Source organism: Chiloscyllium plagiosum, unplaced genomic scaffold, assembly GCF_037043375.1.
Source record: "Chiloscyllium plagiosum isolate Xiang-an unplaced genomic scaffold, Cpla_swu_hap1 HiC_scaffold_28, whole genome shotgun sequence".
In the NCBI taxonomy this organism is placed as follows: Eukaryota; Metazoa; Chordata; class Chondrichthyes; order Orectolobiformes; family Hemiscylliidae; genus Chiloscyllium; species Chiloscyllium plagiosum.
This window is the reverse complement of record NW_028270166.1, coordinates 51,775,168-51,802,429: the sequence shown is the minus strand read 5'-3', so window position 1 is coordinate 51,802,429 and position 27,262 is coordinate 51,775,168. Positions and strand designations below refer to the sequence as shown.

The 27,262-nt window shown below is 44.4% G+C and overlaps 1 protein-coding gene across 1 annotated transcript in view; it reads left to right on the top strand.

Moving 5' to 3' along the window:
* Positions 1-1,992: 1,992 nt before the first annotated feature.
* palm1a (paralemmin 1a) overlaps positions 1,993-27,262 on the top strand; it is a 304,566-nt gene continuing 279,296 nt past the window's right edge. Inside the window, exon 1 of the mRNA XM_087976206.1 lies at positions 1,993-2,159. Coding sequence (XP_087832332.1) covers positions 2,143-2,159 — 17 coding nt within the window. The 5' untranslated portion in view covers positions 1,993-2,142. The remainder of the gene's footprint in view (positions 2,160-27,262) is intronic.

Below are 27,262 nucleotides of genomic sequence, written 5' to 3'. Positions count from 1 at the left end.
CAGAGGCTTATAAAATCATGAAGGCTATAGATAAGGTTAATGGCAGGAGTCTTTTCCCCAGGGTGGAGGATTTCAAGACTAGGAATGTACTTTTAAGGTGAAAGGAAACATATTTTAAAAAGACATGAGGAGGCAACATTTTTACACAGAGAATAGTTCATGTATGGAATGAATTTGCAGAGGATTCTGAGATAAGGTATACATGCATTTGGGAAGACAGGGTTTGATTAGGAATAGTCAGCATGGCTTTGCGCGTACAAGATCATGCCTCACAAATTTGTTCAAGGTCTTTGATGAAATGACCAGGAACGTTGATGAAACCAGGGCATTAGACATAGTATATATGGATTTTAGTAAGGCTTTGGTAAGGTTCCACATAGTAAACTGCTCTGGAAGATTAGATTGCATGGAATTCAGGAGGAGCTGGCAAATTAGATACACAATTGGCTTGATGGTAGGAAGCAAAGGGTAATAATGGAAGGATGCTTGTCAGACTGGAGGCCTGTGACTAGTAGAGTGCCTCAGGGGTCAGTACTGGGCCCATTGCTGTTTGTTATCTACATCAATGATTTGCTTGAGGACGTACAAGGTATGGTTAGTGAGTTTGCAGATGACACTAAAATAGACGGTATGATGGACAGTGAGAAAGTTATCAGAAATTATAGCAGGACCTTGATCAGCTGGGGAAGTGGGCTGGGAAATGGCAAATGGAGTTTAATGGAGGTCTTGCATTTTGAAAAGTCAAATTAAGGCAGGAGTTTCACAATGAATAGTACGGCCCTAAGAAATGTAGTGGAACAGAGGGACCTTAGAGTTCAGGTGCATGGTTCTCTGAAAGTGGAATCACAGATAGGGCAGTGAAGATGGCTTTGGCACACTGACCATCATCAGTCAGGGCACTGAGTATAAAGTTGGGAAGTTATGTTGCGGTTGTACAGGACATTGGTGAGGCCGCACTTGGAGTATCGTGTTTATATTTGGTCACCTTGCTGTAGGAAGGATGTTATTAAACTGGCAAGAGTGAAGAAGAGATTTACAAGGATGTTGCCAGGTCTCAACGGTCTGAGTTATAGGGAGAGGTTAGACAGGAAATTACTAGGAGTTTTGTTTTAAGAGTGTAGGACACCAAGGGGGAATCTTATGGAATTGTATATGAGCATGAGAGGCATGAATAGGGTGAATGCACTCAGTCCTTTTCCCAGGGTTGGGGAATCAAGGACTAGAGGGCATCAGTTTAAGGTTAGAGAGGAAAGAATAAGAGGGAACCTGAGGGGAATTTTTTTTAAACAAAGGGTGGTATGCGTATGAAATGAGCTGCCAGTGGAAGTGGTTGAGGCGGGTACATTAACAACATTTAAAAGGCAATTGGATAAACACTTGGATATGGGCCATGTGCAGGGGAATGGGGTTAGCGTTAATGGACATGTTGTTCGGCATGGACCAGTTTGGGGCAAAGGGCCTGACTCCATGCTCAGGACTCTATGACTCTATTAGTAAGTGGTTGATGTGGGTCCAGTTACAACATTTAAATGACATTTGGATAAGTTCATGGTTAGAGAATGTTTGGAGTGATGTGGGCCAAGTGCAGGCAGGTGTGATTGGGATTATTGTAGGCAAAGACAGGATGGATCTAAGGCTCTGTTTCCATGCTGCATGACTCTATAAATCCTGAGATTGTGATGGGGACTCCACTAACATCAGTGTTTCCTTTATTGTTAATTATATTTCTGCTATTTGGGGCATGATTAGTTAGCCTGAACTAAAGAAGGCTTCGGTTCCTTTGTGGTACATATTATCTAAAGTGCTCACTCCCAGAATGGCTCCTGTATTTTAATGTAATTGTATGGAAATCATCTTTGGCAGTTGGTTCTCTCCCTGCCCAGAAGGCAGACGGAGCAATGCAGGCACTGTCCAGTAGGGGTGCAGTGACACCGCTGTATCATGGAGCTGAGTGAACACAGGACAAAGGCAATGAGATGTGAAGCTGCCGCTCGCTAATAGCAGACTGTCAAAGCAGAGGGGGTGCTTTCTGTAGGAAATAAGCACCCACAGGCTGTGGACACACACAGATCCGACTGCACGTCCTTCCAACCAGCATCCCAGACAGGCTGCCCTCTTATAACCAGGAGTACCGCACAGTAAATGGCACTGACAATGGAGTAAGTGAATTAAATCTGATCCTGTGGAATAATCTATTGATCCAGCAGGCTGGTGTGGGAGGGTAGGGGGTGGTGGAGTGGGTATATCACTGTACTGCTGTCTGTGGGCATTTCATTAAGAGAACTGAATATTGCACAGCCATGCATTAGCCTGGGTGTCTGCTTGTGAGGCTGCAGGCTTTTGTGGTTGCTAATTCAGCTGAGATTGCAATGTGCTCGCACCTATGTCTTTGAAGGACGATGGGACGTATTGTCTATTTATTTTGCATTCTGAAATGGGGAATGTAACAGTGCTTCCCAGTGAATCTCAACATGGCTGCACCAGCCTGAAACCCCTTGCAGTTTATACTCAGTATCAGTTGATACCTATGACTCTATCAGAGAAAATTCATTGTGCATCATTAAAAAGCAGAAAATGATTATTGTGATGTACTATCCGTGCTGTATAATATGATGTTGTGACCATGAAGGACAGGGGCAGAAGATAGACAGAAAGTTATTTGGTCCTTACCTCTGAATCCATGCTTCTGAGTGTCCTGAGGTTTTAGATTAACCATTTGTTTGTTGAATTATTTATTCATTGTACCTGAGTTAGCAGAGGATTCTTATTGGGATAGGATTTCTGGCTGTGTTTCTGAACAAGCTTTATTTTGATAAAATCTGCAATTTGCTGAATGCTTGGCATTTTGAGATGGTGCTGTTAGAGATGTGCATTGGCGTTTACAAACCTCCCTTTTCCCCTTCGCTATCCCTCCCATGAAGTGGGGGTCCCTGTGGGCAGTGGGTTTGGGCCCTGTGTGTCGTCAGCTGTCAGAGAAACACTGTGCCCAACCTGGATGAGGATCCTCCATGCCAGCCATTTCTGTCCATGCCAGTGAGCAGACAGTGAACTGGAGACTGGGAGAGATCTGGGTCACTTGGTTCCACAGAGAACCAGTCAGGAACTTGTCATTCTTACTGAGTGAGACCCTCTTCCCAATAAAGAGAATCGTTTTTCAATGTTCGCCCTGCTTTTCCTGCTGGCTGTTTCTGAGATAACAGTGTGACAAGAACACATCTCCTCTTTGTTGCTTTGCCCAACTGCTCAGTCACATGTGAGGCTCGACAGTAAGCAACTACAAACTATTTGGAGATATTATTACAATTAATACTCTCACATACACTCATATTTACTCTCTCACACACACATTCACACTCTAATATTCTCACACACACCCTTATACTCTCATACACACATTTACAGTCACACACACTCAAACTTATATACTCACGCTAGAAGAAAGTAAGGACTGCAGATGCTGGAGATCAGAGTTGAGAGTGTGGCGCTGGAAAAGCACAGCAGGTCAGGCAGCATCTGAGGAACAGGAGAATCGACGTTGCAGGCATAAGCCCTTCATCAGGATGACCTGCTGTATTTTCCAGCTCCACACTCTCGACACTTATATCCTAACACATACACTCTCACTAGTACTCATAACTCACATTTACACTCACACACACTAATATTCTCACACACTCACATTTAGACTCAAACACATACTCACACACACTAATACTCTCTCACACTCACATTTACACCCACACACTCAAACACACACTTATACTCTCACATACACTCACGTTTACACTTGCACATACATTCATACTAATATTTTCACACACACTAATGCTCTCACACACATATTTACACACATGAATACTCACATATATTCACATTTACACTCAAACACGTAATAATACTCACACACTCGCATTTACTCACACACATATTAATATCACACACACTCACATTTACTCACACACATTCACACTAATATTCTCACACATATGCACACTAATACTATCATACACTCACATGTGGTTTCACTACAAATTTACACGCACACAGACACTCCATAAACCTACTCTACATACACACAGTCCAACTTACAAACAAAAAGATAGCCATATGCACTGTCACACACACACTCATGAACACTCAAGTTCCCATAAACACACACACATGTACACACACACACTTGTTCACAGACTTACATGTGCTCTCTGACACACACACCCATGCACACTAACGCACACATAAACACATACAGACATACACACCTACAAGTGCAAATTAACAGAATGGCATAACACGTATGTATGCACATACACACAGATGTATGCACTGTAGTATATACATGTAAATGCATGTTTACATATGAAAATACACATGCACACATACACAAATTCATACACATGTATTCACACACACATATTTTAACAGAAGTTACTATATAGCAAGTCCGAAAGTGAACTGATCTCTGTCTATCTAGCTCCTGGGCCCTAAGGCTAGCTGCCTACCCTGGCCTGCGAATGAATTGGCAGTGATTTGTGAGTGATCCTAGAACATAATGCAGCTGAGGTTCAGCAGTTAATTCGTGAAGCTAGTGGACATCACCCCAAACACTTCTCTCATAAAATGTTTATCTCTCCATTTTAGATAATGTGTAACACAAGCTTATGATCATGTACTCGGGAACAGTAACCCAGATTCCGTAATTGCTGTTATTATGCTACTTGTGACAAGATGGCACCACCTAAATGATGCCAAGTGGAAAATAAGACTCATGTGAAAAGGCACTTAGAAAATACGATTCAAGAAGGCAAAGAGTGGAATAGGGGAGAGACAGAGTGATTCTTGAAATTAGAACTGAGGATCTGGTCAAAACTGTCAACTTTACAGAGCAGTCTGTTCTGATACAATGTGATAATTCCGTTCCCGTGCAATCCTGCGTTATAAGAAAATCACGTAATAGGAGCACCATTTAAACAATGGGATTGGAATTGTGTTATAGCCAATGCAGGCAAAGAAGGTTTGTGTTCTTCAAATAATGGTCTAAATTCTTCAATTATGTTATCGTGAATTAGTGTCAAAGAAATGCACGTTATAGCAGAACCGACTTTACCTTGTTTCACCTTTCCGTAACAATAATTTGTTGCTGTTTTTGGTCTCATTTGGTCCAAAGATTGCATTTGGAATATAGCCATTTGATACTGGTAGAATTCATTCAACACAGGAGACCATTCAGCCTTTGTATCCATGCTGTACATTTGGTGGCTACAGCTTTCCTGACAACTTCAGACCAGAAAGTGGGGCCTTGAATTTCTGACTTCTCCTCTCAGGTCAAGGAGTGACCGCTCTAATAATTGGTTGGACCAAACTTCCAGATCGACCACCAACTTAAACTTACTTTGAGTGAAAAAAACTTGATGTTGGGAAGGGAGAAGCTTTCATATTTCGTGGAGAGAGCATCTATTTTGCCAAGTTGTTTACAGGGCAGGTAGATATTCCACTGAGTGATCAGTAAGGGCTTTGTGCTGGGAGTGACCCCACCCCTTCTGGGCATGATCAAATCTTCGGAGAGAGGAAGTATTGATGATAGAACAAGTAATTAACATTAGAAGGGAAACTGTCAAATGGCAAGTGATTTAATTCTTCTGGATCAAAAGGACAGGTTCATCTATGGTGCAGTGGTAGTGTCCCTACCTCTGATTCAGGAGGCATGTGTTCAAGACCCATATACATTAAAGGTTTGTCATACCATGACCAAGCAGGTTGATTAAAAGCGCCTTCTGTGTAGAAAGGGGCTCTTGCAGTGCAGTGGTTGTGTCCCTACCTCTGAGCCAGGAGCCCAGGTTCAAGTCCTATCTGCTCCAGAGGTGTGTCATAACAGCTGTGAACAGTTTTTTTTAAGAAATATCTTGATGAGATATAAAGGGGGGCTGACCGGGAGAGAGAACCGTTAGGCTGAAATGGTCAATAAACTCTCAACACAATGAAAATTCATGTCCTTTCTTTTCTGTTTGACCAGCCTGGTTAGGATCCACTAACAATGGAATGTGAACAGTCTGTCAGGACTATAGAAATGTTATTACTGTACTTGTTCTATTTTCAGTTTAGCCATCCTTGTTTATGAAGGATATGGTCTCTCCACAGGCAGTAGTCTACTATTGGTTGCCATCTCTTGATACAATTCTCCAGCACTTGGTAGAGTCTCTAATGATTAATGGTGAGTCAGGGTGTCTTGTCAATGTAATCTGAGCATTCTCCAGTGTTCAGACAGCCTTGCAGTACAATACAGTAATGGGTAAGGTATACAAAGATGACCAATAAGGATGAGATCTCACATTAGTCTCAGTTGTAGGTTGAGCTTCAGTGACACTATTGTGATGTTCCCAGCCCTGGCCTTGCTAAATTCTTTGCCATAAAGAACAACATGCTGGAGAAACTCAGCATGTCTGTAGAGAGAGAGAAAAAAAAGTGTTAACGTTTCAGATCAATAACCTTTGCATCATGAATTCTAACAAATAATCATCAATAGGAAACATGAATTGTTTCTCTCTGCACTGATCCTGCCGAATCTGCTGAGTTCTCAAGCACGTATTTGATTTTATTTCAGATTTCCAGCATCTGCAGTTTTTTCTACTTGGCTCCAAGTTGTCTAGGTGTTAGTAAGTGGTGGGTGTCTCCGCAGGGGGCCACTTGTGTAATTAAGTACTGCATTTAACGTCCTGACTGTGAGAAAGAAAAGAACTTTCATTTCTTTAGCACCTTTTGCAGTCTTAAATTATTCCGAAACATGTCAGGAAGCACTTGAGAAGTGTAGTCACCTGTTCCATGACAATATCAAAGCAGGCAGCCAGTGTTCGCAGACTGAGTTCCCACAACACGATGATGTGAAAATGACCAGATATTTTGCTTTTATGATGTTGATTGAGGGGGAAATATTGCACCAGTATGCATGGGAGAGCTCCTTTGCTCCTCTTTGAATAATGCTCTGGGATCGATTATATCGAGGTGAGGGAGCAGATAGAATCATAATCATAGAATCCTGATAGTGCACACAGAGAATATTCAACACACTGAAGAACACGGTTTTAAAAACATTGTTTAAAACAGTGGTTAATCCACCAACACTGCAGATCCCTGGAAACTACAGGGGAATTTCTACCACAGCTAACCCACCTCCCCTGCACATCTATTTTCCCTGGAGTGTTGGAGGCTGAGGTTTATAAAATCATAAGGGGTATACATAAGGCGAATAGCCAAGGTCTTTACCTCAGGGTAGGAGAGCCCAAAATTAGAGGGTATAGGTTTAGGATGAGAGGGGAGAGATTTAAAAGGGACCTAAGGGGCATAGAACATAGAACAGAGAACATTGCAACGCAGTACAGGCCCTTCAGCCCTCGAGGATGCACCGACCTGTGAAACCAATCTGAAGCCCATCTAACCTACACTATTCCATTTTCGTCCATATGTTTATCCAATGACCATTTAAATGCCCTTAAAGTTGGCGAGTCTACACCTGTTGCAGGCATGACATTCCACGCCTCTACTACTCTCTGAGTAACGAAACTACCTCTGACATCTGTCCTCGATCTGTCACCCCTCAATGTAAAGCTATGTCCTCTCATGCTAGCTATCACCATCCGAGGAAAAAGCTCTCCCTGTCCGCCTTATCTAACCCTCTGATTATCTTAAATGTCTCAATTAAGTCACCTCTCAATCTTCTTCTCTCCAACGAAAACAGCCTCTCTAGTCCCTCAGCCTTTCCTCATAAGACCTTCCCTCCATACTAGGCAACATTCTAGTAAATCTGCTCTGAACCCTTTCCAAAGCTTTCACATCCTTCCTATAATGCGGTATCCAGAACTGTACGCAATACTCCAAGTGTGGCCGCACTCCAGTTTTGTACAGCTGCAGCATAACCTCGTAGCTCCAAAACTCAATCCCCCTACCAATAAAAGCAAACACATCTAAGCCTTCTTAACAAGCCCATCAATCTGCGTGGCAACTTTCAGGGATCTGTATACATGGACACTGAGATCTCTCTGCTCATCGAAACTGCCAAGAATCTTACCGTTGCCTAGTACTTCTTATTCCTGTTGTTCCTTCCAAAGTGAATCACCTCACACTTTTCCGCATTAAGCTCTATTTGCCACCTCTCAACCCAGCTCTGCAGCTTATCTATGTCCCTCTGTAACCTACAACATCCTTCGGCACTGTCCAGAACTCCACTGACCTTAGTGTCATCTGCAAATTTACTAACCCATCTTTCTACGCCCTCATCCAGGTCATTTATAAAAATGACAAACAGTAGTGGCCACAAAACAGATCCTTGCGGTACACCACTAGTAACTGAACTCCAGGATGAACATTTCCCATCAACAACCACCCTCTGTCTTCTTTCAGCTAGCCAACTTCTGATCTAAACCACTAAATCACCTTCAATCCCATGCCTCCATATTTTGTGCAATAGCCTACCATGGGGAATCTTATCAAAAGCCTTACTGAAATCAATATACACCACATCAACTGCTTTACCCTCATCCACCTGTTTGGTCACCATCTCAAAGAACTAAATGAGGTTTGTGAGGCACAACATACCCTTCACAAAACCATGTTGACTATCCCTAATCAACTTATTCATATTTAGATGATTATAAATCCTAGCTCTTATAACCTTTTCCAACACTTTACCCACAACCAAAGTAAGGCTCACTAGTCTATAATTGCCAAGGTTGTCTCTACTCCCCTTCTCGAACAAGGGAGCAACATTTGCTATCCTCTAGTCTTCTGGCACTATTCCTATGGACAATGATGACATAAAGATCAAAGCGAAAGGCTCTGTATTCTCCTCCCTGACTTTCCAGGGAATCCTCGGATAAATCCCATCCGTTCCGGGGACTTATCTATTTTCACACTTTCCAGAATTGCTAACAGTCCTGTCCAGTCTCGTAGCCTGTATCTCAGTATTCTTCTCGACAACATTGTCTTTTTCCAGTGTGAATACTGACGAAAAATATTCATTTAGCACTTCCCCTATTTCCTCGGACTCCACGCACAACTTCCCACTACTGGACTTGGGTGGCCCTAATCTTACTTTAGTCATTCTTTTATTCCTGATATACCTATAGAAAGCCTTAGGGTTTTCCATTATCCTATCTGCCAACAATTTCTCATGTCCCCTCCTGGCTCTTCTTATATCTCTCTTTAGGTCTTTCCTGGCTAACGTGTAACTCTCAACCGCGCTGAGCCTTCACATCTCATCCTTATATAAGCCTTCTTCTTCCTCTTGACAAGAGATTCAACTTCTTTAGTAAACCACGGCTCCCTCGCTTGACCCTTCCTCCCTGCCTGACGGGTACATACTTATCAAGGATACGCAGTAGCTGTTCTTTGAATAAGCTCCACATTTCAATCGTGCCCATCCCCTGCAGTTTCCTTCCCCATCCTATGCATCCTAAATCTTACCTAATCGCACCATATTTGCCTTTCCCCCAGCTATGACTCTTGCCTTGCGGTATATACCTATCCCTTTCAATCACTAAAGTAAACATAAACAAATTGTGGTCACTATCACCAAAGTGCTTACCTACCTCCAATTCTAACACCTGGCCTAGTTCATTACCCAGTACCAAATCCAATGTTGCCTCACCCCTTGTTGGCCTGTCTACATACTGTGTCAGGAAACCATCCTGCACGCATTCGACAAAAACTGACCCATCTAAATATACACAGGGACTGCTGCTATGCATTAGTCAGAGGGAAATGGGTCTGGGTGGGTTACTCTTCAGAGGGTCGGTGTTGACTTGTTGGGCCGAAAGGCCTGTTTCCACAATGTAGGGAATCTAATATAAAGTTTGTCAATATTTGGAAAATTAAAGTCCCCTGTAACAACTACCCTGTTACTCTCACTCCTATGCAGAATCATCTTTGCTGTCCTTTCCGTTACATCCCTGGAACAATTTAGAGGCCTCCAGAAAACTCCCACCAGCGTGACTTTTCCTTTCGTGTTTCTAACCTCAGCTCATACTACCTCAGTCGATGAATCCTCAAATGTCCACTCTGCCACCGTAATACTGTCCTTGCCTAACAATGCCACACCTCTCCCTACTTTACCATCTTCCCTGTTCTTACTGAAACATCTAAATCCCAGAACCTGCAACAACTATTCCTGTCCCTGCTCTCCCCATGCCTCCGAAATGGCCACAACATCGAAGTCCCAGGTACCAACCCATGCTGATGTTCATCCACCTTATTCCGGATGCTCCTGGTGTTGAAGCAGACACACTTCAACCCACCTTCCTGCATGCCGGTGTGCACCCTTGCGACATTGAAGCCTTATTTCTGACTCACTACTCTCAACCTCCTGGACAATGGAACTACAATTCAGGTTCCTAATGCCCTGCTGAATTAGTTTAAACCCTCCCAAACAGCATTAGTAAACATCCCCCCACCCACCAGGATATTGGTACCCTTCTGGTTCAGGTAGACTGTCCTGTTTGTAGAGGTCCGACCTACCCCAGAATGAGCCCCAATTAAGCAGGTATCTGAAATCCTCCTTACTGCACCATCCCTGTAGCCATGTGTTCAACTGCTCTCTCTCTCTCTCTCTCTCTCTCTCCCTATTCCTTGCCTCGCTAGCACGTGGCATGGGTAACAAACCAGAGATAACAATTCTGTTTGTTCTAGCTCTAAGATTCCACCCTAGCTCCCTGAATTTCTGCCTTAAATCCCCAACCCTTTTCCTACCTATGTGGACCACAACTTGGGGCTGCTTCCTTTCCCCCTCAACGATCCCCAAAACACAATCCGAGATATCACGATCCCTGGGAGGCAACACACCAACCATGAGTCTCTCTCGTTCCCACAAAACCTCCTATCTGTCCCCTTAACTATGGAGTCCCCCAGTGACTAATGCCCTGCTCCTCTCGCCCCTCTCCCACCTTTCCTTCTGAGCAACAGGAACTGCCTCTGTGCCAGAGACCTGTATCCCATGGCTTACATCTTAAGTACCTCCCCCTCCCCCCAACAGTATCCTACAGAGGGTCCCTGCACTGTCTGCTGAATCCCTTTCCATCCCCTGACTGTAACCCATCTGCCTTTTTCTTGTACCTCCAGGGTGACTACCTCCCTGTAACTCCTCTCAATTACCCCCTCAGCCTCCTGATTGATCCGAAGTTCATCCAGCTCCAGCTCCAGTTCCCTAACGCGGTTTCCGAGGAGCTGGAGTTGCGTGTGCTTCCCGCAGATGCAGTCAGCAGGACACTAGTCATGACCCTTACCTCCCCCACATTCTGCAGGAGGAACATTCAACTTCCCTAACCTTCATTCTCACTATTCTAAATTCCCAAAGAGACTATTGAAAATAAAGAAAAATAACTAGTTACCTTACCAATCCGGCGCATAGAACTCTTTTTTGTCATTCGGTGAGGTGAATGGGTGGGAGACACTACCTAAGTCATGTTTCGGGTAAAGCTACCGCCCCACTTACTCGGCCGTCCTGTGTCCGCTCCTGCTCAGCGTATGCTCCACCTATTCATGAGGTAAGTTTTTAAAGCACTCACTTATCTTCCCAGCAGCACCTTGGTCATCGCTCCTGCTCTTCCCGCTGCTGAACACAAAATGGAAGCTAACTTTTTTCAATGCAGAGGGAGGTGCATGTGTGGAATGAGCTGCCAGAGGAAGTGGTAGAGGGTGGGACAATTACAACGTTGTAAAGCCAACTGGATGGGTATACAAAGTATTTAGAGGGATACTGGAAATGCTGGAAAATGGGACTGGATTAATTTTGGATAAGTGGCCTGCATGGATGAGTTGGATTGAAGGGTCTGTTTCTGTGCTGTACAACTCTAACATTTAGACTGGGAGGAAACCAGAGCACCCGGACGAAACCTACACAGACACGTGGAGAATGTGCAAACTCCACACAGACAGTCGCCTGAAGCTGGAATCAAACCCAGGTCCCTGGCGCTGTGAGGCTGCAATGCTAACCACTGAGCCACCGTGCCACCCTAAGTGTCAGTTTAATATCACACCTGAAAGACAATGCCTCTGGTAGTGTACCACACTCTCAGTACTGCATCCAGCAGTAATGGCAGCCTGGATGTCATGCTGAAGCCTGGGGAGTAATGTTAGAAGTCCCAAGTGAGATTGAGGCAAATCAACACAGCAACCAAATAAACTCTAAACAGCAAGCAGACATTCCACATTAACACAACTTTGGTGTGAGGCTGCCCCCCAGAGAAACAGTTCGGATTTGTAGCGGGAAATGGGGAGGACTCCTCAGGAATTATGGCTGAGCATTGGATCAATTGCACCCACCCCTGACTCCCCCAAAAGTTAAACCCATACTGTTACTGCAAAGATAAAAAGACATGCTCCTGATTCATTCTTTCCACTGTCACTCAGTGGAAAATCCCAATGGAAAACACAGCAGTTATTTCACACCCAATAACATCGCGGTGAACTTAGTCCCTGCTTTCAAGTGAACAACACTGAAGTCAAACATTCCTCACACATCACATTCCATCTGCTCCTTCCTGACCCAAACACTGCATCTGCCAGGGATATCCCTGAATCCCAGATTCTTACACTCACGGCACAATATTTTCCATCATTATTGATGCCACTATTCCACATTAACGCCTTCCAACAAAGGCACTGCAGCTTTTGAAATGCCCTCAGCAGTAACACTGTAGCCATTTTCAATAGAGTCCCAGTAATGTGGAAGTAAAGCCATTCAGCTCATCAAGTCTACACTAACCCTCTGAAGAGTATCCCACCCAAAACCACCATCCCTCCAAACCAATATTTCCCATGGCTAACTCACTCAGACTGTACACAATGGGGAATTTCCCATGCCAAATCCAGCTAACCTGCACATCTTTGGAGTGTGGGAGGAAACTAGAGCACCCAGAGGGGGCCCACACAGATACAGGGAGAATGTGGAAACTCCATATAAACATTCACCCGAGGCTGGAATCAAACCTGGGTCTCTGACACTGTGATGCAGTTATACGAACCACTGAGCCGCTGTGATGCCCACAAGTTCAAGGTAAGTGAGATGGTGTCATTGTTGCACATAATCGCACCAGTGTATCTCTGAAGTTGGAGACGATAATACTAGCTACCTGAAAATTTTAAAGGGGCATTAGATTAGATTAGATTACATTGTGGAAACAGGCCCTTCGGCCCAACATGTCCACACCGACCCGCCGAAGCGAAACCCACCCATACCCCTACATTTACCCCTTACCTAACACTACGGGCAATTTAGTATGGCCAATTCACCTGACCCTGCACATCTTTGGACTGTAGGAGGAAACCGGAGCACCCGGAGGAAACCCACGCAGACACGGGGAGAACGTGCAAACTCCACACAGTCAGTCGTCTGAGGCGGGAATTGAACCCGGGTCTCTGGCGCTGTGAGGCAGCAGTGCTAACCACTGTGCCACTGTGCCGCCCACCATTTTGTGTAACTCAGAGACTGAGATAAGAGAACCTAAAATGTACCACTGAGCACACAGGCATTACGTAGTAAATCAATGTCTTCGGTGTTAGGAACAGTGATTTATAACCATGTGTTTCAGCTCTGCTTGTTGTCGAAGTTTTGAAGCATTGAGTCAAATAAGTCTTTACTATCCAGATGTAGCTTGGCTTGTCAACAGAGATTAATGGACTAATTCCAGTTGAACAGTAGTCTCCATTTCATCTTTGTAAAAGTGAGTTCCATCAGAAAGGCTCAGAGTTTGAGTAGAAACTTTTTTCTTGGAATGTCAGCAAAGCTGGTTAGGCCAAAATTCATTATCCATCCCAAGTTAATTTTGAGACAGTGGCAATCACTTTCCTTCTTGAGCCATTTAAGTCAAACATCTGTACACTGCTGTCATTTAAATAAGGGATTTTCAGAATGTTGGCCCAGTATCTGTGAAGGAATGGAGGTATAGTTCCAAGTCACGATGGTGAGTATCTTGGAGTGAACTTGAACCCTATCAGATAGATGGGAGGAATTTGGTGTCTGCTGTGAAGTGCCAAAAAGCAGATAAAACGCATGTGGAAAAGGACTAAAGGCCCAGCGACTCAGCAGATCAACTTGGAAATCACAATGTTAGAATAGACTTCACTGCAGCAGGAAAAGTCATTCTGAAAATGTTCTTGGCCAACAATGAAAATCTAGGTAAATTGATAAAAAAGCTGCATTTTTTGCAGGAAAAGCATTTCAGTAAGGGCCATTTTTGAAACCGCTGAAAGAATTAAACAATATGGAAGGGAAGCTGTAAAAATTAATGAATGCGTTCATGGATTGAAAGATGTATTTAATATTTCACAATTAGATCAATCTTGCTTAAATTAGACTATATTCAGCTGAAAGCAGATCGAGCAAACTTCTACTGGTATCACAAAGAGAAACTCTTAGGCGTCTTTGTGATGCAGTTGATGGAATTCTTTGAGGAAGAAACAAACAGGTTAGATCAAGGAGAACCAGTTGATGTTATCTACCTGGACTTCAAGAAGGCCTTTGACAAAGTGCCGCACAGGAGGCTGCTGAGTAAGGTAAGAGCCCATGGTGTTAGAGGCAAGGTGCTAGCATGGATAGAAGCCTGGCTGTCTGGCAGAAGGCAGAGAGTGGGGATAAAAGGGTCCTGCTCAGGATGGCAGTGGTGTTCTACAAGGCTCAGTGCTGGGACCACAACTTTTCATTTTATTCATTAATGATCTAAATGAAGGAACTGAGGGCATTCTGGCTAAGTTTGCAGATGTTACATAGATAAGTAGAGGGGCAGGTAGCATTGAGGAGACAGGAGACTGCAGAAGGATTTAGATAGGTTAGGAAAGTGGGCAAAGAAGTGGCAGATGGAGTACAATGTGGGAGAGTGTGAGGTCATACATTTTGGTAGGAAGAATAGAAGCATGGACTGTTTTCGAAATGGGGAGAAAATTCAGAAATCTGAAGTGCAAAGAGACTTGGGAGTTCTATTCCAGGATTCTCTCATGGTAAACTTGCAGGTTGAGTCAGTAGTTAGGAAGACAAATGCAATGATGGCATTTATTTTGAGTGGACTTGAATATAAAAGCAGAGATGTACGTCTGAGGCTCTATAAGGCTCTGGTCAGACCACATTTGGAGTATTATGTGCAGTTTTGGGCCCGATATCTCAGGAAGGATGTACTGGTCTTGGAACATGTTCAGAGGAAGTTTACAAGAATGACCCCAGGAATGAAAAGGTTAACTTGAGAGGACTGTACTCAATGGAATTTAGAGTTGAAAAATGTGGTGCTGGAACAACACAGCAGGCCAGGCAGCATCCAAGGAGCAGGAGAATCGACGTTTCGGGCATAAGCCTTTCTTCAGGAATGAGGCTGGTGTGCCAGGCGGGCTGAGATAAAAGGTAGGGGGGAGGGAATTTGGGGGAGGGATGCTGGGAATACGATAGGTGGAAGGAGGTGAGAGTGAGGGTGATAGGCCGGAGAGGGGGTGAGGGTGGAGAGGTCGGGAAGAAGATTGCAGGTCAAAAGGGCGGTGCTGAATCTGGGGGTTGGGACTGAGATAAGGTGGGGGGAGGGGAAATGAGGAAGCTGGAGAAATCTACATACATGAGCAAAACCAATGTAGTGTACAAAATCCCATGCAAGGACTGCACAAAATACTACATAGGACAAACAGGAAGACAGCTAACGGTCCGCATCCATGAACACCAACTAGCCACGAAACGACATGACCAGCTATCCTTAGTAGTCACACACTCAGATGACAAGCAACATGAGTTTGACTGGGACAACACTGCTATTATAGGACAAGCCAAACAGAGAACAGCCAGGGAATTCCTAGAGGCATGGCACTCATCCACAGATTCAATCAGTAAGCACATCGATCTGGACCCAATATACCGACCACTGCAGCGGACAGCTGGAACTGACAACCGGAAGCGGCAGATACAAACCATTACAAATGCCGGAGGAAAGATCACAGAAGCGCTTCACAGGAGGCTCCCAAGCACTGAGGATGTCACCTAGACAGGGGACGAAATGTCTGCAACACAAATTCCCAGCTCGGCGAACAGAACCACAACAACGAGCACCCGAGCTACAAATCTTCTCCCAAACTTTGAAAATCTACATTCATCCCGTGTGGTTGGAGGGTTCGTAGGCGCTCTTCCTCCAGGCGTCGTGTGGTCAGGATCTGGTGATGGAGGAGGCCAAGGACCTGCATGTCCTTGGCGGAGTGAGTGGGGGAGTTAAAGTTAAACCACGGGACGGTTGGGTTGGTTGGTGCGGGTGTCCCAGAGGTGTTCCCTGAAACGTTCTGCAAGTAGGCGGCCTGTCTCCCCAATGTATAGGAGGTCACATCGGGTGCAGCGGATGCAGTAAATGATGTGCGTGGAGATGCAGGTGAATTTGTGCCGGATATGGAAGGATCCATTGGTGCCTTGGAGGGAGGTGAGGGGGGAGGTGTGGGCGTAAGTTTTGCATTTCTTGCGGTTGCAGGGGAAGGTGCCGGGAGTGGAGGTTGGGTTGGTGGGGGGTGTGAACCTGACGAGGGAGTTGCGGAGGGAGTGGTCTCTCCGGAACGCTGATAGGGGTGGGGAGGGAAATATATCCCTGGTGGTGGGATCTGTTTGGGGGTGGCGGAAATGACGGAGGATGATACGATGTATCTGGAGGTTGATGGGGTGGAAGGTGAGGACCAGTGGGGTTCTGTCCTGGTGGCAATTGGAGGGGGTGGCGGTGCGGGAAGTGGAGGAGATGCGGTGGAGAGCATCGACGACCACGTCTGAGGGGAAATTGCGGTCTTTGAAGAAGGAGGCCATTCGAGTTGTTCAGTATTGGAATTGGTCCTCCTGGGAGCATATCTGGCGGAGGCGAAGGAATTGGGAATATGGGATGGTGTTTTTACAGGGGGCAGGGTGGGAGGAGGTGTAATCTAGGTAGCTGTGGGAGTCGGTCGGTTTGTAGTAAATGTCTGTGTTGAGTCGGTTGCCCGAGATAGAAATTGAGAGGTCTAGGAAGGGGAGGGAGGAGTCTGAGACAGTCCAGGTGAATTTGAGGTCGGGGTGGAAGGTGTTGGTAAAGTGGATGAACTGTTCAACCTCCTCGTGGGAGCACTAGGTAGTGCCAATACAGTCATTGATGTAGGGGAGGAAAAGGTGGGAAGTGGTGCCAGTGTAGCTGCGGAAGATGGACTGTTCCCAAATATCCAACAAAGAGGCAGAAATGTGGTACTTGTGAAAATCGCTGTTTATAAGGTTTTTGAAGAATGTAAGCCGAAAGGGGGTGACTTTATACTGTATAGACAATCACAACCTGCAGAATAATTTACATCTCACAAAAAGGTGTGACAAAGTGGTTAATGATTGCTCATTATAACAGATAGAATCATCGAGATATACAGCACAGGAACAGACCCTTCGGTCCATCTCATCCATATCGACCAGATATCCTGTGTAGATCTAGTCCCATTTGCCAGCACTTGGCCCAAATCCCTCTGAACCCTTTCTATTCATATACCTATCTAGATGCCTTTTAAATGTTGTAACTGTACTAGCCTCCACCACTTCCTCTGGCAGCTCATTCTGTCCACACACCACCCTGTGTGTGGATAAAGTTGCCCTTTAGATTCCTATTCAGTCTTTCCCCTCTCACTCTAAACCAATGCCCTCGAGTTCTGGACTCCCCCACCCTGGGGAAAAGACCTTGTCTCTTTATCCTATTCATGCCCCTTATGTTGTTATAAACCTCTAATAAGGTCACCCCTCAGCCTCTGACATTTCTGCTTAAAAACAAAAGAGATTGCCAAAATAAAATGGGTTAATGCACGCCTGCTTTGCAAAAAGGAATGCTTGTGTTAAGACAATGTTGGAGGCTCTTAAAAAGGAATGTCATGTTTTAGAACATAGAACATAGAACATAGAAGAATACAGCGCAGTACAGGCCCTTTGGCCCTCGATGTTGCGCCGCTCCAAGCCCACCTAACCTATACTAACCCACTATCCTCCATATACCTATCCAATGCCCGTTTAAATGCCCATAAAGAGGGAGAGTCCACCACTGATGGTATAACACGCAAATTCAATATTTGTAAATTGTTTCCAAATATTGTGTGTTATTGATTGATTAACTACTTTGGGCATATATAAGAGTGACTGCTGGAACACTGGTTGTTGATGGTGGAGGTGTAGACCTTTGTACTGTTTATTCTCGAAATAAATGTAGCACTGAGTATGAGATTGGCATTTGGCTTCCTGCTTCACCATCTGGCTGTTAGAGATTGAACACTTCAGGCTGGGAGCAGTCCATGGGTTTGGAAGGAGGCATGGCAACTTTGTATTTGGCAGAGGACACACACTGTGCATAGGTGATAGGGGAGTGAGTGTGCAATGTTGAACCTGGGGTGGAAAGGACTGAATTACTCTCCATTAAATTGCAAATAGTTTGCCAGGTCAGTGAGGTTGGAGAAGGATTGCACTCAATATAAGTCCAAAATTTGCGTTTTTCACCTGTGCAGAGTTTCATTGATGAATGAAATATTTCAGACATGTAGCCATGTATTTCAGACATGTGGCACAGCGCCAGAGACCCGGGTTCAATTCCTGCCTCAGGCGACTGACTGTGTGGAGTTTGCACGTTCTCCCCGTGTCTGCGTGGGTTTCCTCCGGGTGCTCCGGTTTCCTCCCACAGTCCAAAGATGTGCAGGTCAGGTGAATTGACCATGCTAAATTGCCCGTAGTGTTACGTAAGGGGTAAATGTAGGGGTATTGGTGGGTTTCGCTTCGGCGGGTCGGTGTGGACTTGTTGGGCCGAAGGGCCTGTTTCCACACTGTAATGTAATGTAATCTAATCTAATCTAATTGTTTCACTGTAGCTGATGGAAGCCAATTAACGCACAGCAAGATTCCACAAAGAAATCATCATTAGGCTTTATGATTTCCACTGGGCGATTCTCACCTCACACCAGAGTCTGGTGTGGACTAATTGATTGGTGTACCATGTGACTGCCGACATGGTGGAAGGAAACTAAGATGGATCTCAGTCTTTTCTCATCTGACACATCTTAGAATCCCTACAGTTTAGAAACACACCATTCGGCCCAACAAGTCCACACTGACTGTCTGAAGACTATCCCACCCAGACTCACTCCCTACCCTATCCCTGTCACCCTGTATTTCCCATGGCTAATCCACCTAATTTATATATCCCTGCACACAATGGGCAATTTAGCATAGCAGATAGAGCAAAGAACATTACAGTTCAGTACAGACCCTTCGGCCCTCAATGTTTTGCCGACCCCTGAAACCAATCTGAAGCCCATCTAACCTACATTATTCTATTATCATCCACATATTTATCCAATGACTATTTAAATGCGCTTAAAGTTGGCGTGTCTACTGCTGTTGCAAGCAGGGAATTCCACACCCTTACTACTCTCTGAGTAAAGTGCCTACCTCTGACATCTGTCCTATATCTATCACCCCTCAATTTAAAGTGATGTCCCTTCATGCGAGCCATCACCGTTCGAGGAAAAAGGCTCTCCCTGTCCACCCTATCTAACCCTCTTATCATCTTGTATGTATCTGTTAAGTCACCTCTCAATCTTCTTCTCTCTAATGAAAACAGTCTCAAGTCCTTCAGCTTTCCCTCATAAGACCTTCCCTCCACACCAGGCAACGTCCTGGTAAATCCTGTCTGCATTCTTTCCAATGCTTCCACATCTTTCCTATAATGCGGTGACCAGAACTGTACACAATACTCCAAGTGCGGATGCAGCATAGTTTTGTACAGCTGCAACATGACTTCATGCATCCGAAACTCAATCCCTCTACCAAGGAAAGCTAACACACCGTACATCTGGCCAATCCACCTAACCTGCACATCTTCAAGACTATGGGAGGAAACTGGAGCATCCAGTGGAATCTCACACAGACATAGAGAGAATATGCAAATTCCACACAGACGGTTGCCCCAGGCTGGAATTGAACCCCAGGTCCCTAGTGCTGTGAGACAGCATTGCTAACCGCTGAGGCACTGTGCTGCACCACCAGTGACAGTGATCTCTCATCGAAAGGACAGTGTGTCCAGTAGGATAGCACTCTGACTAAATTGTGCTGGAGTTTCAGTTGGGTCATATGCTCAAGCATTTGGAATGGGATTTGAACTCGCAATAAACCATCTCTAGTGCCACACACTGAGCCACCTTGACTGATTTAGGGGGAGATTAAAAGATTAGATTTGACAATGACTCAGCAAGGTTTTAACTACCATTATAGAGTGCTAGCCAAACATTTGATTGGCATTTTCCAGTTTATAAATTTATTGCAACTGTAAATGACATAGAGAAGCCTGTCTCCAGCTTGGAGCATGACACAACTCATGCAAGTTTGGTGACCTTGCCAGCTTTCAACTTCCAGTCAGTATCATTCGAGCAGAGTCTCTGGTCATTATCAATGCAGAAGGCCCTGAAGAAACTCAGTAGATCTGGAATCAACTACAAAAAGATAAATAAGGTTAATGTTGTGTATGCATATGCCACCACTTACAACACTGACCATATCCTCCCTTTCCCTGTCAGCATTTCAAAGGGTCTGTTCACTCCATGATACCCCTGTCTGCTCCTCGATCATTCCCAAACTTCAGGGTACAACACTTGCCCTTTTACCTCTGCCCTCATTCACCACCAAGGCTTGTGTTCCTTTCAATTCAATCTATGGTTTCCTTGCAACTGGGGAGATCAAACAAAGACTGGATAACTGCCTTATGGAACACCTTCACTCAGTCCATAACCTTCTAATCACTCACTATTGTGATGTACCTCCTGGCTCACATTTCAGTCCTCATGCAGTGAAGCCCAACACAGATTGAAAGAACTCTTCGTCCTTTGTGTGGGCATTTTGTAGCCTTCAGGATTCAAATGGAGTTCTGCAGTTTCAGACCAGGGGCTCTGTCCTCCATGTTAATGATGCTTCACTCCCACGTGCCTGCCTGAATCTTGCTTCTCATGTTTTTGCTTTCAGACAGAGTTGTTCATCATTCTTCCATTAGCACTTAATCTAGACCAGTGCTTTGTTTCTTTATTAAAAAATGAAGTGGCCATAATCTGGTGGATGATAGGGCTACTCTCTCATTAGTAGTGTGTGTATGTGTGAGAGAGAGAGAGAGAGAAATGGCAGTGGTTTAACCAGAGGGTCACCACACCTTGCGAAAGAGGGTTGATAAAGAGGGTAACCCTAGCCAATGCAAGCAATGAATGTATGCTGTTGCTGTTATGCTACATTGCCGACCTAACTGAACGAACTAGCCCTCCGTTTCTTTCCTATAATCGGCTCCAATCCCTTTGCCATTTGTACCATGACATCTTCTTTCATTTAATCTCTCTCATTCCCTTTCCTATCCCAATATTCCCTTTCATCGCCTCCTTCCTATCAACAAAAATCCCATCGCATTTCTATCTCCTGTCAAATTTGAAGAAGTCGTATTCGAATGAAAATGTTTAAGAAAGATGGTAAAGACAAGCCAGGGAACTATAGACCAGTGAGCCTGACGTGGGCAAGTTGTTGGAGGGAATCCTGAGGGACAGGATATACCTGTATTTGGAAAGGCAAGGACTGATTCGGGATAGTCAAAATGGCTTTGTGCGTGGGAAATCATGTCTCACAAACTTGATTGAGTTTATTGAGGAAGTAGCAAAGATAATTGATGAGGGCAGAGCAGTAGATGTGATCTATATGGACTTCAGTAAGGCATTCGACAAGGTTCCCCATGGGAGACTGATTAGCAAGGTTAGATCTCATGGAATACAGGGAGAACTAGCCATTTGGATACAGAGCTGGCTCAAAGGTAGAAGACAGAGGGTGGTGGTGGAGGGTTGTTTTTCAGACTGGAGGCCTGTGACCAGTGGAGTGCCACAAGGATCGGTGCTGGGCCCTCTACTTTTTGTCATTTACATAAATGATTTGGATGCAAGGATAAGAGGTACAGTTAGTAAGTTTGCAGATGACACCAAAATTGGAGGTGTAGTGGACAGTGCAGAGGGTTACCTCAGATTACAACAGGATCTTAACCAGATAGGCCAATGGGCTGAGAAGTGGCAGATGGAGTTTCATTCAGATAAATGCGAGGTGCTGCATTTTGGGAAAGCAAATCTTAGCAGGACTTATACACTTAATGGTAAGGTCCTCAGGAGTGTTGCTGAACAAAGAGACCTTACAGTGCAGGTTCATAGCTCCTTGAAAGTGGAGTTGCAGGTAGATAGGATAGTGAAGAAGGCATTTGGTATGCTTTCTTTTATTGGTCAGAGTATTGAGTACAGGAGTTGGGAGGTCATGTTGTGGCTGTACAGGACATTGGCTAGGCCACTGTTGGAATATTGCGTGCAATTCTGGTCTCCTTCCTATCGGAAAGATGTTGTGAAACTTGAAAGGGTTCAGAAAAGATTTGCAAGGATGTTGCCAGGGTTGGAGGATTTGAGCTATAGGGAGAAGCTGAACAGGCTGGGGTTGTTTTCCCTGGAGCGTCAGAGGCTGAGGGGTGACCTTATAGAGGTTTATAAAACCATGAGGGGCATGGATAGGATAAATAGGAAATGTCTTTTCTCTGGGGTCGGGGAGTCCAGAACTAGAGGGCATAGGTTTAGGGTGAGAGGGGAAAGACATAAAAGAGATCTATGCTGCAACTTTTTCACATAGAGGGTGGTACGTGTATGGAATGAGCTGCCAGAGGAAGTGGTGGAGGTTGGTACAATTGCAACATTTAAGAGGCATCTGGATGGGTATATGAATAGGAAGGGTTTGGAGGGATATGGGCTGGGTGCTGACAGTTGGGACTAGATTGGGTTGGGTTATTTGGTTGGCATGGACGGGTTAGACCGAAGGATCTGTTTCCATGCTGTACATCTTTATGACTCTAAAAAAATGTTTTTCTCTCTTTCTCTCTTCGAAGAAGCTGCAGGACCCACTGAAGGTTTCCGGAACTTTCTGTTTTAATTTCAGACCTCCACTATTTGTGGTATTTTTCTTTGAGCCAACTTTATTCTTGTCTGGGAAGTCAGAACTAATCAGGGTGACAAATTCTGATTGAGTTCAGATCTACAGCTCTCTGTTGAGAGTCTAGGTCAATGTTACTATTGCTTCTGGTGACCTTATATTAAACTAAGTGCCTTTAGTTTGAAGAATGTCATCAATGCTCTTAAGGTGGGCCCAAATGAAATACAATTCACCAGCAGCTTAAACAGGAGAGATGGGTCAATATTTGGGAGGAGACACTATCAGAGAGATTCTTTACTTGACTAGACATGGGTAGGCACAGGCGCACGAAGGACGAGTGATACCAAGAGACAGGCCACCACATGATCATGAGAGAATGGCTTTCAATTTTGAACGCAATGTAGGAGACAACTCAATGGTTTCTCATTATTTTTTAACCTCAGTCCTTTCCTACCTTTACTTCATGTATAGTCCCCACTACTCCCTAATGCATGGTTGCCACGTGGTGATGGAGTTGCTGTCAATGAAGTTTTGCTATGTCTTTTCTTGTCCAGTTTTCTCCCTGTTCTGTGCCTGTCTTTTTGTGTTGAGGTACAGTTCCGTGGAAGTCATGTGTCTGTTGGTACCATGGGTGGGTCATTGCCCGTTGTTTATCCACCCCTGTGATGTTTCTGGGATGGCTATGGTGACTTGGTCGTTGAACAATTTTCCGCCTATGCCAACAGGAGGAGAGACCAACCAGTCTCTCTTCCTCACAGGTGGGGATTGCAGTTGATCTGATCTACATCCAATATCTAGAATTAACTTTCTAGAGCAGTGAGCACAGGACTTGGATAACTAGGTTTGGAGATTTCTGGTGTTTTTCTCCATATACTCTGCAGAATTGGCCCTAACTTAAAAATGACAGAAGAGATATAGTAAAGATTGAGACCATTTAAGCCCATCATGATGTATTGGCTATCCCAAAGGAGCAACTTGAGTGTCACTTCCTGCCCTTCTTCCTGCAGCCCTGCACATTCTTCCTTTTCAGACAATATTCCAATCCTTAACACCAAGTGGATCTTCTTCCATCACCCGCTCATGCAGAATCTACATTTGTAAACCACATTCTTCATCCCTGGAGTTATTTTCGGATCAGCATTATTGCAAACCTGGAGGCCTGAGGAAACTCCAACCTCACAGCATTGCCCTGACATTTTCAGAGAGTTGGGAGGGTAACAGTAAGGAGACCCAAAGATAGAGTCATAGAGATGTACAGCATGGAAACAGACCCTTTGGTCCAACCCGTCCATGCCGACCAGTTATGCCAACCCAATCTAGTCCCACCTGTCAGCACCTGGCCCATATCCTTCCAAGCCCTTCCTATTCATATACCCATCCAAGTGCCTTTTAAATGTTGTTACAAAACTCAATCGAGCTAGGTAGGAATCGAACCTACAATCCTCTGACCCGTAGTCAGACGTGTTATCTGTTGCGCCACTAGCCCACACATTAAAAGTCAGTTTAGAAAGGACTGCACCACGACGGCTGAGAATCGAACCCGGGTCAACTGCTTGGAAGGTTGCTATGCTCACCACTATACCGCCATCACCTTGTGGAGACTTGTCAAATTTAATGGCAGGGGGAGCAGACCTCATTGCTTCAATGCCTCTAATTCTCTGCTCGATTTCCCCAACGCTGGGAAACTGGGACCAGCAGATGGTAAATTTAAATCCCCCACCTCCTCACTATAGTGAAAGTGTAGTGATTATAACAAGGTCAGCAGGTGGACCTCTGAGAATATGAGTTCCTGTTAACCCAATGCCGTCAGGGAGCACTGGCTACAGACAGAAAAAGGAGTGTCAGACATCTTATTCCCTCTGAGAGATGGCTCTGAGGAGCCAGTGTCAAGGGCACCACAGGTGCAAATAAAGGGTGAGTTGGTGTCGGGATACAGGTTTCTGTGGAGTTATTTCCGTAAGGTCCTGATTTAATATGGTACTCCTCTCACTGAGCAGGCTGCATGTACGCTGCACAATCCATCATCTCATTAACAGCAGGCTAATTATAGGTGTTGTGGGCATGGGCTCCTGAATTTTAGTCTTTAACCAGCCCCTCAGCACCCACACCTTTTAATGCTGAAAGAGACTGAGTGTTCTACATCACTTTTGAGAGATTGCTGGAGTCTATATTTACTTGATTGAATTTATTATTATCATTGTCACATGAATACAGTGAAAAGTATTGTTTTGCGTGCTAACCAGGCAAATCACATCTTACTTAAGTAGATCGGATAATAGAACAGAATGCAGAATTTGGTGTTACAGCTACAGAGAAAGTGCAGAGAAAGATCAACTCTAATATATTGGGAGTTCATTCAAAAGTCTGCTCACAGCAGGGAAGTAAATGTTCTTGAATCCATTGGTATGTGTTTTTAAACTTTTATATCTTCTGCCTGAGGGAAGAGGGTGGAAGAGAATATATATTATTTTTATGATGACTGTTTATTCTATATTCTGTGAACTCTATACATTCTTGGAGTTCACATGTATTCCATGCAGTACCATGACCCTCCAGAATATCATTATTATGTAATCTCTTCCATCATGACTGACTCACGATTGTCATATTTGCATATTAACCCTTTACATTACACAGCCCACTCCTGCCCATCATTGGGACGAAGGTTAATCTCAACCCACAGCTATCTACTCTTTATTGAGTTTTAAATCTCAAGTGGGAAATTCCTTTCCCCTCCTTCATGTTCGTCAGGGAATCGGCAATTAGTCAAGTTTCATTATTTCTACTGCAATTTCTGCTTTGTTGTAATAATCCCCACAAACAGAAAACATAGCCTCATCAGAGAAAGGAAAAGGAACACTCAAGAAAATTCCACAATAAGCTCCTTCAAGATAACCTCTCAGATCCCAACATTTCTGGATTCCCCATTTGATCCTGCCTTTGGAATGAAGACCCAGGGCTGGAACTTCAGTTTGTGGTATCCTAAAAGGACCTGGGCTGGAGCCAAAACTCTTGTTTAGTAATGGCTTGGATAACCACAACGAAAGACATTATCCAGGCTTGTTTGAGTCTCAAGATGTGAGGTGCAAGAAATAAAGTAGACAGGAGCAAAAAATAACAAAGAGACACTGACAGATGAAGTGAGTGGGTGAAATTATAGCAAATGGATCTCACGTGAGGCCCTTCATTCTTGTGCGGATAGCTCTGATATAGAGATGGTAAAAGTTAGAAATAGTGGAGGTTTAGTGTCCATATAAACAGATTACTGAAGTGTTATCCTCAGGTACTAAGTGTAAATGAAAAAGGTAGACGGGGCAGTGAAGAAGACTTTTGGCACACTGACTTTCATCAGTCAGGGTACTGAGTATAGAAATTGGGAAGATGTGTTGCAGTTATACAGGATGTTGTTGAGGCAGCACTTGGAGTATTGTGTTCAGATTTGGTCCCTTTGTTACACGATGGTTGTAATTAAACTGGAAAGAGTGCACAAGAAAATTACAAAAGTGTTGACTGGACTCAATAGTAAGTTATAGGGTAACATTCAACAAGCTAGGACTTTTTTCTTTAGAGCATAGAAGACTGAGGGGAGACCTTATAGAGGTGTATAAGATCATCAGAGGCATGGAAAGGGTAAATGCACTCAGTCTTTTTCACAGGATTGTGGAATCGAGGATGAGAGGAGATCATAGAGTCATAGTGATATACAGTATGGAAACTGAACCTTCGGTCCAATTCCTCTATGACGACCAGATGTCCTAACCTAATCGAGTCCCATTTGCCAGCATTTGGTCCATATCTCTCTAAACCCTTCCTATTCATATATCCATCCAGATGCCTTTTAAATGTTGTAATTGTACCAGCCTCCACTACTTCTTCTGGCAGCTCATTCCATACACACACCACCCTCTGTGTGAAAAAGCTGCCACTTCAGTCTCTTTTAAATTTTAGCCCTGTCATTTTAAACCTATACCCCCTAGTTCTGGACTCCCTCATCCCAGGGAAAAGACCTTGTCTATTGACCCTATCCATACTCCTCATGATTTCATAAACCTCTATAAGGTCACCCCTCAGCCTCTGATGCTCCAGGGAAAATAGCCCCAGCCTATTCAGCCTCTTCCTATAGCTCAAATCCTCCAACTCTGGAAACTTACTTCTAAATCTTCTCTAACCCCTTTCAAGTTTCACAACATTTTTCCAATAGGAGGGAGACTAGAAGTGCACACAATATTCCAAAAGTGGCTTTACCTATGCTCTGTACAGCCACAACATGACCTCCCAACGTATGTACTCAGTTTAAGGTTAGAG